Source organism: Panthera uncia, assembly GCF_023721935.1.
Source record: "Panthera uncia isolate 11264 chromosome B3 unlocalized genomic scaffold, Puncia_PCG_1.0 HiC_scaffold_1, whole genome shotgun sequence".
NCBI lineage: Eukaryota > Metazoa > Chordata > Mammalia > Carnivora > Felidae > Panthera > Panthera uncia.
This window is the reverse complement of record NW_026057582.1, coordinates 60,029,703-60,047,989: the sequence shown is the minus strand read 5'-3', so window position 1 is coordinate 60,047,989 and position 18,287 is coordinate 60,029,703. Positions and strand designations below refer to the sequence as shown.

The 18,287-nt window shown below is 40.7% G+C and overlaps 1 protein-coding gene across 13 annotated transcripts in view; it reads right to left on the bottom strand.

Annotated features, from left to right (window-relative positions):
- Window positions 1-231: 231 nt before the first annotated feature.
- The window catches only part of SLC25A21 (solute carrier family 25 member 21), a 483,599-nt gene continuing 465,543 nt past the window's right edge, over window positions 232-18,287 (bottom strand). For 12 of the 13 annotated variants that reach the window (XM_049611614.1, XM_049611618.1, XM_049611608.1 and 9 more), the window contains 3 exons: window positions 7,463-7,644; window positions 6,527-6,579; window positions 2,363-3,210 (listed from right to left, as the gene is read on the bottom strand). In XM_049611614.1, the coding sequence (XP_049467571.1) occupies window positions 3,149-3,210; window positions 6,527-6,579; window positions 7,463-7,644 (297 nt within the window). In that variant the 3' untranslated portion in view covers window positions 2,363-3,148. Of the gene's footprint in view, window positions 1,761-2,362; window positions 3,211-6,526; window positions 6,580-7,462; window positions 7,645-18,287 lie in introns of those variants that run through there. The other variant, XM_049611607.1, reaches the window with a different exon arrangement.

Sequence of the window (18,287 nt, the reverse complement as noted above, 5' to 3'; positions counted from 1 at the left end):
CACATGCCAAGCATATAAAGACATGAGGGTGGAAAATATCTGAATAAGAAGGCTTTAAAGGAAGTCACTTAGAAACTTAAGTTTAATGTGAAATGCTTTGCAAAGACACTTAAAATGAACTTTATGTTAAGAAAACCACTGTGAAACTAAATTGTACTGTTATTGTTGGCTTACCTGTGTGTTCAGCAATCTCAGCCCAAAATTATGTTGTAATTTAAAGAAAGTGGAAAATTCTGCTCTAGTGAATGTAAAAATGGCTTGCTGTGAAGTTTACATTGTTGTACAGAAGCATGTTTCACATGTAGGTAAACTGGTGGTGGTATTAGAAATACAGATGCTATTTAATTTTTTAAAATTCCCTTTATTCATTTCTGCAGTTAAAGGACCTAGTTTAGCCAGTAAGTCTTTCTAGACCAATTCTGTTTTCACTTTAATGTTAATAGTAGAGCTGTGATGTGTGTGTGTGTGTGTGTGTGTGTGTGTGTGTGTGTGTGGTGTCGTGTCGTGTTTTAAAACAATTGCTTTTCTTGGGTATAATTCTACATTTTTTCTTTTCTGTTTAGAAAGTTCTTCATGCTTGGGATATAGGCTTGAAACTATGTTTTAAAAACATTGGTACAATTCATCTATTGGAAAATTAATATATTGGGTTTTTTTTTTTTTTTGGCATTCTGTGCAATAACTAAGAGGGCACATCACTAGATAATGGATGTTAAAGATGCATTCGGTTAGGTGATCTAGGTTTCTTCCTCTCTGTGCTGTGCACAGTCCACATGGCAACCCAGTTCCGCCACATCGGTTTCATGGCTTCATTTAAAAAACTCAGATGGCTAGAGGAACTAGGTTTTCAGATCACTAGCATATAAACAGTAAGCAGATTTCTGACACACAAGTTACATTCAAAGAACTGCTTTTTTTCCAACTACAGATATCTTAGAGGGCTTTGAACTGCATTTATTTCTAAAGCAACTGAAATTCAGTGCTACAAACAGAGGATTATAACTTCAGGAGAAGAATAAGCAGAAGGAGCAGATGAACTCTCAGGGCCATAGTCTTCCTTTGATCTTGTAAAACTCCTATTGACATCTGGAGTTCCCAGTCTGGTAAGAAAATAGACTATAAACCGAATGGAACAAAGATACCAGTCCAATATTTTGGTGAAGACTTTAAAACCATACTGTACAGGGACTCTCCTGCCATCCAGAAAAACTGACATAAGGTACAGAATTATCCTTTATCAGATATTTTTAGGTGGCTATTAAGAGTCTTTAAAAAACTCAATTGTATGAAACAATGAAATATTTATCTAAATTAAGAAATCTCTTGTTATTCTATTTATAATTTTTTCTGGTTCTTGTATTTTTAAAAAATCTAATATTAATGATACCAAGATTTTTTTTTTTCCTTCTCTTCTTCCCCTCAGGTCTTTTCTTAGCAACAGTGAATTCACATGGAGTAACTTAAAGACAACAGAAAGCTAGAATACAACTTGCTATTCAAAGCAAGTTATGATTTAAAGCTACTTTTAAAAATAAGGGAAGGAAAATGGGATGGGGATTGTTTAATTTTTAGACGTTATTATTATTGGCTAATGTTGACATATTTCCTTTGTTTCTTAGGGGGTAAAAGTGTTGTTCTTAAACTGGCAAATGCACTCTTCAGAGGTCCTTTCCCATCCCATTCACAGGGAGAGGTTAAAGGTTCAATTTCATGGCCTCCATGCAGGCAGTACTCTCCCTCACAGGCCGCAATAGCATTACCTGCAAAGGATAGGATGCAGTTGTATGACAGACGCATTTTTTTTTTCTTTCTACTTTCAATGACCCTCTTATTGAATATTGGTCTGAAATATAAATTAAAAAACACGTTGGAAAGGATGTACAACCGAAGGCTGTGTATGTATATACAGTATGTCAAAAAGCCTTTATTTTTATACTTCAAATGCTCTAAATTAATAAAAAGTAATAATTACCATGTTATCTTTTATTTTTTATTTTCAAAATGCTTCAGTGACCTAGCCTCATGGTAGAAATAATCCTTAGTAGTAGTTAAGAATAGGTATTGTCTAGAACGTGCAGATATTTTTGTTGATGTCAGCTACTGAGGTAGCATCATTTCAGGAGGCAAATAAAAAATCCAGTTTGGTTCTGTCGGTGCCAAGAGATATTTTTTTGGAGTGCATGTTAGGAATCTTTGGAAATGCCAAGAACGTACTTCTATTTTGCAACATTTTTCCCTTCATAATACACATTTTAACACTGCAGATGGATGACTTCATACCAGAAGCTGTCACTTTAATAATTTGGAAATGTACTTTAAACAGTCTTTTTTCAGAACTCTTACCTATGCCATTCTTAAAAAGATATTTGGATGCAAACACGGCACAAATAGGCCCAAGGAGTGGTTCCAAATTGTTATTTAACATGAAACTATTTCAGCAACAAAAATTGTTTTCAAAGGGAATTATGTGAAGGAAAGTAGTTCAACATAATTTCATGTTTTCTATTTGTCCTAAAAGACTTCACATATCATGATTTAAAAATATGACTGCTTTAAAAAACAGTGCCAGTAGCTTTGGGAAAGTAGAGGTGTGATGTAGATTATTACTCTAAAGAAAACCAACGGATTTAAATTTTAACATAAAATTTAATATTTTTAAAATGCCATTTTAGTGTACTTTAAAAATCTTTTCCTTGTGCCTTTTAGTTATTATTTACTGAAGAATTCCTTAAAAGAACTGTTCAAATTTTGGCTTAATTTTTTTTTTATGACTTTAAGCATTTCTTGATCTCTTGGGGAAAAAAGTAATTATGAATACAATGAATTTTCATTGTGAATCAGTGTGAGAGGAATACAGGTCATGAAATTTATATTGCTTTTATGAACTATATCTGATTTCTATGCTCGATTAACACACCTCATTACTTCATATTATCTTTCTTCCCACAGATTTATGGATGTGGCCAAAACTACTGTCTCAAATTGTCTAGAGATAATTTTTGGAGTATCGAAATAGATTTTCATGAATCTAGAGTTCATGAATAAACTGTTTCCCCTTAATTGTACATAAGATTGTAAATTATAATTCTACAATTATCAGCTCAGTGCTGTATAGCAAATATCCATTATTTCAACACTTCATAGGTTATCACCAGTTCTCTTGAAGCCATGAATAGGTGTATTCATAAACCAGCAGCATCACTGCACCACCTAGAAAAGAAAAGAGCTGTTTTTTATCTCAAATCCTGCAAAATAGCATCATTTTTCCCCACTGGGTTTCTGGATCTGTGAAGTCCCAATAGCCTATCAAGCAGGGGCTGCTTAGACTCACCAATCTTTGGGCTCTAATACGCTGATGTAAAACTATTGTGGAAAATTCTCACAGCAAAATCAAGACCATCTTGAGTCTCCAAATACATTTTTTCCCCATGAGTTTCTGTGACTTTCAGCATTTCTCATCAGATTCTTTTTCAGGCACTCTTAATTTTTAAAAGTAAATAAATATAGACACATTTAGTCATGTAAGGGCATGTGGCTTTCCTGCAAAGAAACCTTCATATTTTTCATATGTAGGCAAAGGATTTATCTTTTTCAGTCCATAATTAACATTGTCCTAGTTGTATTCAAGAAGGAACTCTCTAAGAGGGTACTTGACAGATGAGTCCAGCTTTCGCTTACAGCCTTCAGACTGGATTGCAATGTAAAAAATAGCTTCTGAATATTTAAAAATATGTGCATTACAAAATATAGCTAGCTTTCATCCTCCTCTTGTTTTTCTTCCTCTTCTCCACCTCATATAAATGTATCACACTTGAAAATTTGGTAGTGGGGTTTGGGTGCCATAAGACCACCATTCATCTTGAAAGAGAAGAGTTCTAGAACTGGCTTCAAAGAGGCTTGCTATGTAATATGTCAACAAGACTATGATAAAACTAAGCACCCAGGTTGCAGAATACCAAGAAATCAGGAGAGGCATTTGCATGTGGATGATTTTGTGTTCTGTCTGATGCCGTAAATGGCACATCTCCATTTGAATATAATCTATTTATCCTCTCATGTCTGTGTGAAAAATGTGGACAGATACCCTGAGCACAACTTTAAGAAGACTCGGCTGCACGAATAGAAGATGGACTTCTGACGAGAACAACCAGAACTTGATTTTGATCTTAGTTATTTTGTACACACTGCCATCTGTGTGTGAGTGTGTGTTTTTTTAATCTACAGGCCACACATGTTTGTGTAACCTTATACCAAAGATAATTACCTGCCTGTAATTTTCATTTTTAACCCATGAAGATACTCTATTAGACCCCTCTCAGCTGCTGTAGCCTTCTTGGTACTCTGGCAAACAAAGACGACCCACTAACACAGGGCTGTTAATACCTATGTAATTGCTGTGTTTACTCTTCTTAACTGTTCTCAGTATAAGACAAGAACATGCAGAATTGGGTTAGTTTTCAGCCTAGTGATGTCTGGAGTTTGACCCACAGACTTCACAATTCTCTTTTCATGGGAGGTAACTGGTTGTTAACCACACAGAGGCTGCTGAGGCTGTTATAAAAAAGGTGAGATGCTTCCCTACTACGAGGGATAAAAGTTGCAGATTTACCTTTCTTTCATTTTTCACACTCTCTGAAAAAATCTTGTCCTTAAGTCAAATGTCACCCCTTTCTCTCTACCTTCCTTTTAAGTTGCTAGGGCTTGCATGTTTGGAGGACCTAGATGTGAGTGGGGGCCTGGTCCTTGAACGAGATTTCCAGTCATTCACAGTTGTGTTTAGCCTGGATAGTACATTCACAGCAACCCATTTCGTCGTATTTAACACTATATCAACTCAGGACACCTCATGCAAAAACATTTGAGAAGCCAACCAAACATTTGCAAGTCTCTAACAAACCTTGGGGTCAGATTATTTAAGAGTTTGGGATTAAGTTTCCAGTCAATTACTGTTTTAGGTAAACTCTCCCTGATCACCACTCCTTTTAGGCCCATCGCCTCCTGAGAAAGCTGGGTTAGGGTCATTCCTATGATTTTCTCTAATACTAGGTCTACCAGCAGGTTTTTACTGTGTGGTGAAGGGAAAACACCACATACGTGCAGACAGAGTTGCACAGAATCACCAAGATTCTTTACAATTGGCTTTGTTTTTACACACGAGCCAATGACTAACAGGAGGCAAGTCCGAATCTCAAATGTGGAGCAAAATCCATGCTTATATGACTAGACAGGTTGGGATCGGTGGATTGGGAATTGTGGAAGTGTTTTCTAAATACGTGTCAGTGTGGGGATGCCTGGCTGGCTCAGTCGGTTAAGCGTCCGACTGCGGCTCAGGTCATGATCTCACGGTTGGTGAGTTCGAGCCCTGTGTCGGGCTCTGTGCTGACAGCTCGGAGCCTGGAGTCTGCTTCAGATTCTGTGTCTCCCTCTCTCTCTGCCCCTTCCCCAGCTCACACTCTGTCTCTCCCTTAAAAAGAAATAAGCATTAAAAGAAATTTTTTTTTAAATATGTGAAAGTGTGAGCTGTTCACTGCCTTCAGTTTACAGACCATTGTTCTCTATCCTCACATTGGTAGAAATGCTGGTTCACTGGGCTGAGATTTGATGGTCAACGTGCCTGTGTGTGACTGTGGTTGGGCAGGAGGACATTGGTGTTAAAAGGGAGGAATGGGAAAGGGAGAGAGGAGAGGAGCAGGTGACACTTCTGGGAAAGAATACTAGGATGCCTAAGCAGGTGAGTGTGGACAGGTTAAAAAAATATGTGGGCTGGTGCATACCTCTGTCCTTATACAGAAGGTTGCTTATAACCCAAGACTATTTGCCCAGGCAGTTGGGTCTGCAGCAGTTATTTTCTCATCTATTTACATAGAGGCAGCTGACTCTCCCTGTGGGAATGGCAGCCGGCTTTATTTTGTGGGCTGGCATCCTGAGGTGAGGCCCTGAGCCAGGAGCCTCCACCGTCATGCTGACAGAGGCCCAGAAGGTGAGTGCTAGGCCGCAGCGCCACAGCTCCCTGGACGGTATTCACAACTCACAGGTGATTGCGAAGCCAAGTGGTTCTTGCCATTTGTGGAGGCAAGTTATCCCTCTTTTCTGTTTTTGAAATGAAGCTGAGGCAGGGACAAGAATGAACCTGGGGCACCAGGAAAGTTTTATCGGGCTGCTCCCTCACTCACTGAGAATCCTTTCCTGTAGCCAGAAGCCACTGTATGTACATCTCTGTGCTCACTCAAACTTCAACTGGCTGTGGATCCTTTTCTATTGACTTAAGCTGGGCTTTTTGGCTTCTATCAGTCTCTAGCAAGGCCTTAAATAGTACCTTATACACAGAGGTGGAAAACATTTTTTTTTAAGAAAACATTTCTAATGGATACCTTTAATGTCTTGAATACTCCTAGACAACTTTATATCCTCAAGATTTCCATCTTTCACAGTGTGATAAACTTAATGTGTTGCCGATAGACACACAAAAAAAAGCGACACTAGAACAATAAAGAAGGGAGGATATAAGTAATAAAAACATCATTACCTGGTCCAAGCCTCATAATCTTGGGAAGCAGGCCTTTGTACAAAGCTAAAATCCTACAACAGGAAGGGAAAGAGCAACATTCATAACTCTGAAAAGAAAATGGGGTTGTACCTCAGCTTTATGGAGCTGCTGACGCAGCATCTACGAGAACATTTATTTGAAGTTACACATATCGCAGACCAAAAAATATCTGGCTATGCGTCTTCAGCAAATTGGACAAAGGGAAAGAGTTAATCAATTCTTTAAGGCCCAAGCTCTGCTGATCATCTCCACCAGAAATAGGACTTTCATCAGTGAGATGGCTTTTGCTCTGAACACAGGTCTTACTTTCAAGACAGCTGTGTACATGGACAAAATGACTTTTGTAATCGAATTTAAAAGACCACAGACTCAGTCTGCACAAAAGGAAATATGATATAGCTTCGAAATAAAATATTACTTGCTTACTTGAGAATAAGATCTGGGTGAAGAGGTATGAAGAGACAAATGTAAGACTCAAAAACACTAGCAGAAAAAAACCTGTACTTCACATTTTTGAAAGAAAACCCCTTGCACAGAACTCTCGTGTTTAATTCCCCAAGGAGAATATAATGAGGTGACATTTTGATTAGATTTACAGTTGGAAGACACTCACTCTCCTGCCCACACGTTAGCAGGGTGTATTAGAGCATATTGTGCAAACTGACAAGCAAAAGGCTCATCTTCGCATTCTCAAACATACAGCGGATTGTAGGACGGTGGCCCGAGGTTCTTGATGGTGTCAGAACTCGTTGCCAACATTTCCTTACTGTGTTATCTCACAAAGTTTGTCATTCATTAGAGCTTTTCCAACACACACCCAATTTTGGAGGGTTTAATGGCTCTCGTCAAAATGGAAGCACAATATAGCTTTAATAATACGTGAACCCTGCACATTTATTAAAATAAGAATGTTACCCTTCTTCCTGGTAGACTGTTGCCATTGTTTTAAAACAGGTTCTGTACTTGATCTCTCCAGGAACTGGCTGAGGCCCTTGAATCCTACTTTTGGCAACATCAAAAGGGATGTTAATGACTGAGGCTATTGTGCCCGAGAGAAGACCAATCCCAAATTTTCTCAAAAACTCCAAGGTTGGATCCTAAAAGAAAAGAAGAATAAAATAACAGAAAGGGAAGCGGAAGCCCCTAAATTGGCTAAACACTATAAAGCAATATGTATTTAAGCAGAGCATTGCACTCCCCGGCACCCTCCTGTTATTCCAGCGGAACACATTAGGATTTCCTAGGCTGGAACTTGTTTTCTTGACAATCCCATTGGCTATGTTTTTACACATGGTCTAAATTGCTGAAGTACACATTTCCTCACACAGGATTTATAAACACAGTTCATAAAGAAAGACTGGTATGGCATATGGGGATGATTTGTATAATTGGGCTTCACAATGTACTTAGTATTACTGTATCAAAACAGGAGAAATCCAAGCACACTATTAGCTAATTGGCCAGAATATTTTACAAATGACAGCAACTTCCACCATGAAGCCTACTAAAATGCTCATTTGTGTGTGGACCCCCAAATGTTAAATTAAATCAAGGCTACTCTTGGTCTGCTGCTATTCCCCTCCAGGTTTTTTGCATTTATTTTCACGTGTAGCTGATCCACTGTACTGAGAAGTGCTAGCTTCCTGTTATTAACAAACCAACTTGGGGAGGCTGCAAAACAGCCTGTGACATTCTGTGCATTATAAACAGTAGTAAGTCACTGGACTAATTGGCTGAAGAATTTACAACCTATTGTTCCTGAGTCTTATTCTTCCTTCGTGGCAAAGGAAGAGAAGGAGAGAGAGAGGCACAGAGAAGGTGGTGGGGAGAGAGAAGAGAAGAGACAGAGAGAGAGAGACAGAGAGAGAGAGAGAGACAGAGAGAGAGAGAGAGAGAGGAGAGGGAGACGGAGGGAGAGAAATTTCTCCTATTTGAATTTAGGTCCTCTACTTTGGTCGGATTTGATTTTCTACCCTCCCTGCTCTGCTTTCTGACATCAAAGTATTTAATTAGGTCTTATGTGGGAGTCACTTTCCTTCAGCCTATTTTTGTGCCCAGTGAGCTCACATTATGCTTTGTTATAATGAATTTGCTGGGAAGTTCTCATTATGTTTTCAGCCTCAGTTCTTGCCCTGAAGAGAGGTCATCCCACAAACCATGCAGAAGCTCATGAAGACCACCCCCCCCATCTTTCTCCTGCCCTCTCATTTGGTCAGTATTTCGGGAGTATCTTCACACAGGAACAGTACAGGGTAGTGCCGTGATGCTGTTTTACCCAGAAGGAGAACATAAGTGGAGAGACATACCCCACTTACTTAAAAAGTCATGTTTGAGCATTGCATGCTTCTAGCTTCTCTGGAAGAAGAAAACTCTTGGAAGCTCTGAAATTTTCAACCGAACCAAGAGCCAGATACCATCACAGAAGCCCCTATGTGGCTAAATATAAAAAGTGAAGGGTTCGGTAATAATTCTTGGATCTGGGCCATACAGGTGCCGGGTAGGTTTAAAGGGATTTAAAAACCAACAGGGTGTTTCAACAGGAAAAACAATGCAGTGATTGCAGTATGAGTGAGGTGTGTTCAAATAATTCCCCCTCCCCCCATTTTTTTCTCTTTTACAAGGAGAGAAAAATGTCTTTATGTTACCCTTCTCCATCATGGCCCAGAAGCAGAACCGGGGCTCAGAAGGATGGGGTGTTCAGGCCTGGCTCTGGTTTGTCTGACCTTGCACGAGTCACCAAATCACACAGAGCCCAGTGTGTAGAGGGACAAGTTTAACACCTGCCTTACCTTTGTACTGTATTATTTTCCTGAAAAATAAAAACAATAATAGCAATAAAAGTGCTATGAACGTTGGATAAGCCTGGCAGAAAACAGACAGTGTTATTATGTAGCCTGTTTTGTAGAGTCTCAAAACATCCTGTAATAAGATTCTCTTACGGTATCCCTGTGACACAGCCCAGCTCTCCTTTTTTTTTTTTTTTAAATTTTTTTTTTAACTTTTATTTATTTTTGAGACAGAGAGAGACAGAGCATGAACAGGGGAGGGTCAGAGAGAGGGGGAGACACAGACTCCAAAGCAGGCTCCAGGCTCCGAGCTGTCAGCACAGAGCCCGACACGGGGCTCGAACTCACGGACCGTGAGATCATGACCTGAGCCGAAGTCAGCCACTTAACTGACTGAGCCACCCAGGCGCCCCATCAGCTCTCCTTTTTGAATTGAGGACAAGGGTGGAAATGATGGCTTGTACGTACACTGCCCTTTTGGGACATTTGGAGGACCCTGTCAAGCATGCGGCCTCTCCCATCTCCTGATGTGTTCACCGAGGACTAGAGGTTGGGGGTGGTGTTCGGCACTTGATGAAGGGCACTGTGCTAAAAGTCACTGCTGGAGGCCAAAACCGAAAGTCTTCAGCCTATCACAGTGTTCATTAGCACAAGTACGTGTTGAGCCCAGGGTTGCTATACACTTTCCAGACTAGTTGTAAGGTCCCACAGTGGTTTCCCAAAACAGATGTGCAACAGAATCACCTGAGAGCATTGCAAAACGTGGATGCCTGGGCCCCATGTCAGGTTCCCGGATCAAAATCACATGGGAAAGGGCCTGAAAATGATTTTAAAAGATCCCCAGGACTTCTGAAGCTGCCAAGCTGAGGACCCATGTCCCGGAATCAGCGATTTTGATATTCCACGCAGGCAAAGCAGATGGTCAGTTGCTACCCTTCTGGGCATTCAAGGAAGGAGAAGACTTCTTGGGACAGCCAAGAGGTATTCCTCACCACCTGGTCTCTGGGCCCTTTGCCAGTTTCGTCCTTGGAACCCATGGTCTGCTTTATGCAGCAACCTCGCCTGGGACTTGGGTGTGCCAAGGAGAACCCTCTCAGCTTGCCTCTGCTTTTTTTTTTTTTTTTTTTTTTTTTGCTACATGTCATCGCCCATTCTCAAAATGCAGCCTCTCAACATACCTCTCCCCTGTGTCCCCTGCTGGCCACTCCCACTGCTGTGGCTTAGGTTCCTTTTACCTTACCAGGTCTTGTTTTCTTTTTGCTCTCTATCATCTATTCTTCACAGTGGCACCAGGCTCTCTCATTTGGAAAAGCAGATCTCCTGGTCCCAAAGATCCTCAATCCTTCCCCACTGAACGGAGAGTAAAGCCAAAGGTCCTCACTTGGCCTTTGGTTTCTTTCCTACCATATGCTTCCAACTTCTCTCTCCGGCCTCAAGTTCTACACCTCCACCCCACTCCCATACTATAGTCACCCTGGGTAAATCATAATCGTTCAAAGTTAAGCCGAGCACTTTTCTAACTCTTTTCTTCAAATGACTTACACAGCCTATAATGTCCTTCTCCATTACAGTCACCTAATGTGGTCACACTCCACCTTAGAGTTCAGCTTGATTCCCACCTTGCCCAAGACACTTTAATGGATCCCTGTCAAAACTGATTTCTCCCTCTTCTGTACTCTTGAACTCCTGAATGAACCACAATCATTGCCCTTGCTAAGGCTCACTTTGTGTCTGGCTTATTTTTGCACATATCTCTCGTTCCTGCTGGCTTGTGAGTTGGCACCGCCTAGAGACATGTGTTACTTCTCTTTGGGTCACCTATTACACAGTGTACACAGTAGGCACTAAACAAATGTCTGCTGATTGGCTTATCGAGGTACTTGTTCAGTTATTTTTGTAGAAGCAGTGAGAATCAGGTCTAGCCCTTAATCATTACTTCTCAAGATTCAGCATCTTCTATCCTAGAAACGAACCTCTACTAGAACTTTACATGGGGACACTAACATGGGGACACGACAGGGCATTGGGCATTTGTAAAGAAAAGTATTTCAGGGCAAATAAATTGAGACTCTAATGTCACAGAGCTAAGCCTGGGCTTGCTAGATCCCATTGCTCAGTGGCTCACAGGGAGAACCATGATACGGCAGCCTGTGACCAGATCTTAGCGGAAGAATGTGATGGGCATAGAGTAAGGTCTTGAAACATTACTCCTAGGCTCTTTTTTCTTATACTTCCTGATCTTTTCTTAGTAGGGAGAGGCACCCACTTGCCTGAAGAATGAGGATTATTTTAGCAAGACTACAGAGAGAAAAAGGTAATATTCAGTGTTTTTGGTTTTTAAACTATGCCCTTTCATGTATTATATCAGTTAATCTTCACAAAAACTTTGATGTAAGAACTATTATTATTATTCCTGTTTTAAAAATGAGGTAACTGAAAGATTAATTATAAGAAGGGAATTTTTGTTACATCCATATGAACCAAGGCTTTGTGTTAGGTCATAATTTTTCTTTTTTTAAATTTTTAATGTTTATTCATTTTTGAGAGAGAGAGAGAGAGACAGACAGACAGAGGGTAAGCCGGGGAGGAGCTGAGACAGAGGGAAACACAGAATTCAAAGCAGGCTCCAGGCTCTGTGCTATCAGCACAGAGCCTGACATGGGCCTTGAACTCACGAACTGTTGAGATCATGACCTGAGCCAAAGCCGGATGCTTAACCAGCTAAGCCACACAGGCACCCTGTCTTTTTCTTTTTTTTTTTTTTTAATGTTTGTTTATTTTTGAGAGAGAGAGAGAGAGACAGAATGAGAGGGAAACACAGAATCCAGAGCAGGCTCCAGGCTCTGAGCTGTCAGCACAGAGGCCCACATGGGGCTCAAACACACAAACTGCAAGATCATGACCTGAGCTGAAGTTGGATGCCTAAGTGACTGAGCCACCCAGGTGCCCCTACGGCATGTTTTTTTCTACTGATACTCTTTAGAGTCAGTGGCTAGGCTGGTGGGAGAGGTGTCCCAGCACCACTTGAAATTATAAGCAATGCTTCTGTGTATGTGTAGATGGGTTTTTCTGGAAAGAGTGTCTATAGATTTTGTCAGGCTCATAAAAGCTTAGAAAAACTTCATGAAACTATTTCCTCTACCAATAAATTTATAAAGTAAGAAGAGGGAGGTCAGGGTTGAAAACACTGGGGCTGAAAAAAGAAAGCCCTCATCTTCACAGGGGTTATCAGGCAATTCACCTTAGTGGAAAGATTTCTACACACATTTCTGCCCTGGACTCAGGTTACTCGTAACCATTTCTATGAACTCAGTGTTTCTCAAAGTATGGTGCTTGAACCATTATCATCAATACTACATGGGAACTTCTTAGAAATAAAAATTGGGGTCCTATCCCAGGCCTACTGATGGCAATGGAGCTCAGCAATCTGTTTAAACGAGTCCTCCCAATTACTCTGCCGGACACTAAAGTCTAAGAACCACTGGTCAACTGGAAGTTTATGGTTCATCTCTCTGTATCTTTGGGTTGGGTAAGAGATGCTCCGAGAAGCTCTGGATGTGCTGGGGAGGACTGTAAAGCTTTCTTTGGTGGAAACAGGGCTTTATTTAAGGTTGCAGAGCTAAAGGCAATGCTATTAACTCTTTCCACCTCTCCTACCCCCAACTCAGTCCAAAGCAAGAATGCCCACTGTGAGGTTTTGGGTATGAGTGATACCTGTCACATAATCTGAATAGGTCATTCTGTACTGGCCATCAGTGAATCACTCAAGCATTTCTGTCAATAATGATAACACATCACAATTAAATTAATAGCAAAAATAGAAACATATATGTGATATAATACTTGTATTATTTTTCATAACTTTCATGAGAAATAATGGTACTATTAATTAATAGTTACTTATTGCTAGACACCATCTTTTTTTTTTTTTTTTTTTTTTTTTTTTTTTTTTTTTTAGGTAGGCTCCATGCCCAGCATAGAGCCCAATATGGGGCTTGAACTCATCACCCTGAGATCAAGACCTGAAACGAGAGCAAGAGTTGGACACACTCAACTGATTGAGCCACACAGGTGCCCCCAAGATACCATCTTATATTCAAAAAATATATACAAAACATAAGAACCCTGTGGATTGGTATGTAACACCATTTTACAGATAAGGACATGAGACTGAGAGAGTTAAATCAGTTGTCCAAGATCACACTGCTTACAAGAGGTAGAGCCTGGATTTGAACTCATGTTCTTCTGATTCTCAACCATATATTCTTAAGCATTATATCATATTGTTTCTATCCATCATTCATTTTTTGTTTATTCATCCAGCAAACATTTTACTGGATGTCTATATATGCCTGGTCCTACACTGGGTGCTAGAGGTGAGTGTGAAGGTAAATGATCCAGAAAGGGGGTGGGAGGGCATTAATTATCAAGTATTACAGTACAATGTGATAAGAATGTGGGGATGTGAACAAAGTGCAGGGGAAATATTCTGTAGGGAGAAGGAGGTTACTCTTGGGCTTTCACTCTCAAAGTCCTGTGAGAAAGTACCTAGCTTCTCTGCCTCTTAAAAACTTAGTCACTTCTTGATCTCTGTGTCCAACATCCCAACTTCTCTGGGGAGGCCCCCAAAACTGGCATCTTTCCGGCAACTTGTGGAGTTCTGACAGGTTTAGCTACCTGGGGGAGAACTGAAATGGAGGTTTCATAGTCCTCCCCTTTCTCAGCACAGAGCAGACAAAGATGGCAGCTGCCTGCTTCACCCTGAGGAAACAACATACTATCAGACAACCAATGGGTCAAAAAAGAAAGTAGAAAATAACTTGAGACAAATATAAATGAAAAGACAATATAGATAAAAGGAAAAGACAAAACTTACGGGACGTAGTAAAAGAATACTCAGAGGTAACTCCATAGTGATAAACATCTACATTAAAAGAGAAAATCTAGGGGTGCTGGGTGGCTCAGTCAGTTGAGCTTCCAACTTTGGCTCGGGTCCTAATATCATGGTTTGTGAGTTCGAACCCCGCTTTGGGCTCTGTGCTGACAGCTCAGAGCCTGGAGCTGCTTCAGATTCTGTCTGTCTCTCTCTGCCCCTAACCCACTCATGTTCTGTCTCTGTCTCTCTCTCTCTCCCCCTCAAAATAAATAAACATTAAAAAAAGATCTCAAATAAACAACCTAATTTTACAGCTCAAGGAGCTAGAAAAAAGAAGAAAAAATTCAGTCCAAAATTAGCAGAAGGAAAGTAATAATAAAGATTAGAGCAGGGATAAATAGAAACTAGAAAAAAAAAGGAAAAAAAATGAAATTGAGTTCATTTTTTGAAAAGATAAAAGTGGCAAACCCTCAGCAAGACTAATAAAGTTAAAATGAGAAGAATTGATGTTTTGAGAAGATGGCAGCGTAGAAGGACACTGGGCTCACCTCGTCCTGCTGATTGCTTAGATTCCACCCACATCTGCCTAAATAACCCAGAAAACCACCAGCAGACTAGCAGAACGGACACTCCGGAGCCAAGCCAAGCCAAGAGGCCCGCAGAAGAGGGTAGGAAGGGCAGAGAGGCGGTAAGTGCTACACGGACTGGCGGGAGGGAGCCGGGCGGCGGAGGGGCAGCCTGCCCGGCAAGGCAGAGCCCCGGAATTCTGGCTTGCAAAAGAGGAGGGGATGGACTGCATGAGTTCTGACAGCCAGCAGGACTTAACATCTGGAATTTTAAAAGTCAACAGCTCTGCTCACGGATTGCAGGGAGGGCAACAGGACACCTGGAGGGAGAGTTCTTGAGCCCCAGAAGGACAGAGCTTGGTGGGGGGAACAAAGGCGCTGGCAAGCGCCATTTCTCTCTCCCATCCCCTAGCTGAAATTCCAAAGGAAACCAGTTCCCATCACCGAACTTGCCAGCACCGTGCGAATGCCCAACGCTGTGCTTCTCTGGGTCCATCCCTCCGATGGGCCTGCCTCCCTCCCGGTGCTGCAGGGCCCCTCCTGCAGGGGGCCACTGATGGCAAAGCGAGCTAAGCTTGCCTCTCCCACCCCTGTGCACCTTGTTGATCTACCCCATCTAATATGCCCTTGGCCAGACCCATCGAAGCAGTACCACAAGCCTGGCAGTGTGCAAGCAGCCCAGACAGGGGCCACACCACGCCACAGTGAGTCCTGCTCCTGGGAGAGGGGAAGATAAGGTACACACCAGTCTGACTGTGGCCCCAGTGGTGGCCAGGGGGCAGCCATCGGGTCTGACTGTGGCCCCGCCCACCAACACAAGTTTCTCCCTACAGCACAGGGGAAGTGCCCTGCCGTTTGGAGCTACCTCGGGGACTACCCAAAATGACCAAACGGAAGAATTCTCCTCAAAAGAAACTGCAGGAAGCAGTGACAGCTAACGAATTGATCAAAACTGATTTATGCAATAGAACAAGAATTTAGAAAAATAGTCATAAAATTAATTGCTGGGCTTTAAAAAAGCATTGAGGATAGCAGAGAATCTATTGCTACAGAAATCAAGGGACTAAAAAATAGTCATGAGGAACTAAAAAAATGCTATAAATGAGGTGCAAAATAAAATGGAGGCGGCCATAGCACATATTGAAGAGGCAGAGGACAGAATAGGTGAATTAGAAGATAAAATTATGGAAAAAGAGGAAGCTGAGGAAAAGAGAGATAAAAAAATCCAGGAGTATGAGGGGAGAATTAGAGAACTAGGTGAAGCAATCAAGCAGAACAATATCCGTATCATAGGAATTCCAGAAGAAGAAGAGAGAAAGAAAGGGGCTGAAGGTGTACTTGAACAAATCATAGCTGAGAACTTCCCTGATCTGGGGAAGGAAACAGGCATTGAAATCCAAGAGGCACAGAGAACTCCCTTCAGATGTAACTTGAATCGATCTTCTGCATGACATATCATAGTGAAACTGGAAAAATACAAGGATAAAGAGAGAATTCTGAAAGCACCTAGGGATAAACAGGCCCCAACTTACAAAGATAGACACATGATGGTACTAGCAGACCCATCTACTGAAACTTGGCAGGCCAGAAAGGAATGGCAGGAAATCTTCAATGTGATGAACAGAAAAAAATATGCAGCCCAGAATCCTTTATCCAGCAACTCTGTCATTCAGAATAGAATGAGAGATAAAGGTTTTCCCAAACAAACAAAAACTGAAGGAATTCATCACCACTAAATCATCCCTACAAGAGACGCTAAGGGGGATTTTGTGAGTAAAATGTTACAAGGACCACAAAGTACCAGAGACATCACTACAAGCATGAAACCTACAGACATCACAGTGACTCTAAACCCATATCTTTCAATAATAACACTGAATGTAAATGGACTAAATGCTCCAACCAAAAGACACAGGGTATCAGAATGGATAAAAAAAAAACAAGACCCATCTATTTGCTGTCTACAAGAGACTCATTTTAGACCTGAGAACAGCTTCAGATTGAAAGTGAGGGGATGGAGAACTATCTATCATGCTACTGGAAGTCAAATGAAAGCTGGAGTAGCCATACTTATATCAGACAAACTAGACTTTAAATTAAAGGTTGTAACAAGAGATGAAGAAGGGCATTATATAATAATTACAGGGTCTATCCATCAAGAAGAGCTAACAATTACAAATGTCTACGCACCAAATACGGGAGCCCCCAAATATATAAAACAATTAATCACAGACATAAGCAACCTTATTGATAAGAATGTGATAATTGCAGGGGACTTTAATACTCCAATTACAACAATGGATAGATCATCTAGACACAGAATCAATAAAGAAACAAGGGCCCTGAATGATACATTGTATCAGATGGACTTGATAGATATATTTAGAACTCTGCATCCCAAAGCAACAGAATATACTTGCTTCTCGAGTGCACATGGAAAATTCTCCAAGATAGATCACATACTGGGTCACAAAACAGCCCTTCATAAGTATAAAAGAATTGAGATCATACCATGCACACTTTCAGACCACAATGCTATGAAACTTGAAATCAACCACAGGAAAAAGTCTGGAAAACGTCCAAAAGCATGGAAGTTAAATAACACCCTACTAGAGAATGAATGGGTCAACCAGGCAATTAGAGAAGAAATTAAACAATACATGGAAACAAATGAAAATGAAAACATAACAATCCAAATGTTTTGGGATGCAGCAAAGGCAGTCCTGAGAGGAAAATACATTGCAATCCAGGCCTATCTCAAGAAACAAGAAAAATCCCAAATACAAAATCTAACAGCACACCTAAAGGAAATAGAAGCAGAACAGCAAAGATACCCCTACCCCAGCAGAAGAAGAGAAATAATAAAGATCAGGACAGAAATAAACAATATAGAATCTAAAAAACCTGTAGAGCAGATCAATGAAACCAAGAGTTGTTTTTTTGAGAAAAATAAACAAAATTGATAAACCTCTAGCCAGGCTTCTCAAAAAGAAAAGGGAGATGACCCAAATAGATAAAATCATGAATGAAAATGGAATTATTACAACCAATCTCTCACAAATACAAGCAATTATCAGGGAATACTATGAAAAATTATATGCCAACAAACTGGACAACCTGGAAGAAATGGGCAAATTCCTAAGCACCCACACACTTCCAAAACTCAAACAGGAAGAAACAGAAAATTTGAACAGACCCATAACCAGCAAAGAAATTGAGTCAGTTATCAAAAATCTCCCAACAAATAAGAGTCCAGGACCAGAAGGCTTCCCTGGGGAATTCTACCAGATATTTAAAGCAGAGATAATACCTATCCTTCTCAAGCTATTCCAAAAAATAGAAAGGGAAGGAAAACTTCCAGACTCATTCTATGAAGCCAGCATTACTTTGATTCCCAAACCAGACAGAAACCCAGCAAAAAAAGGGAACTATAGGCCAATATCTCTGATGAATATGAATGCAAAAATTCTCAACAAGATACTAGCAAATTGAATTCAACAGCATACAAAAAG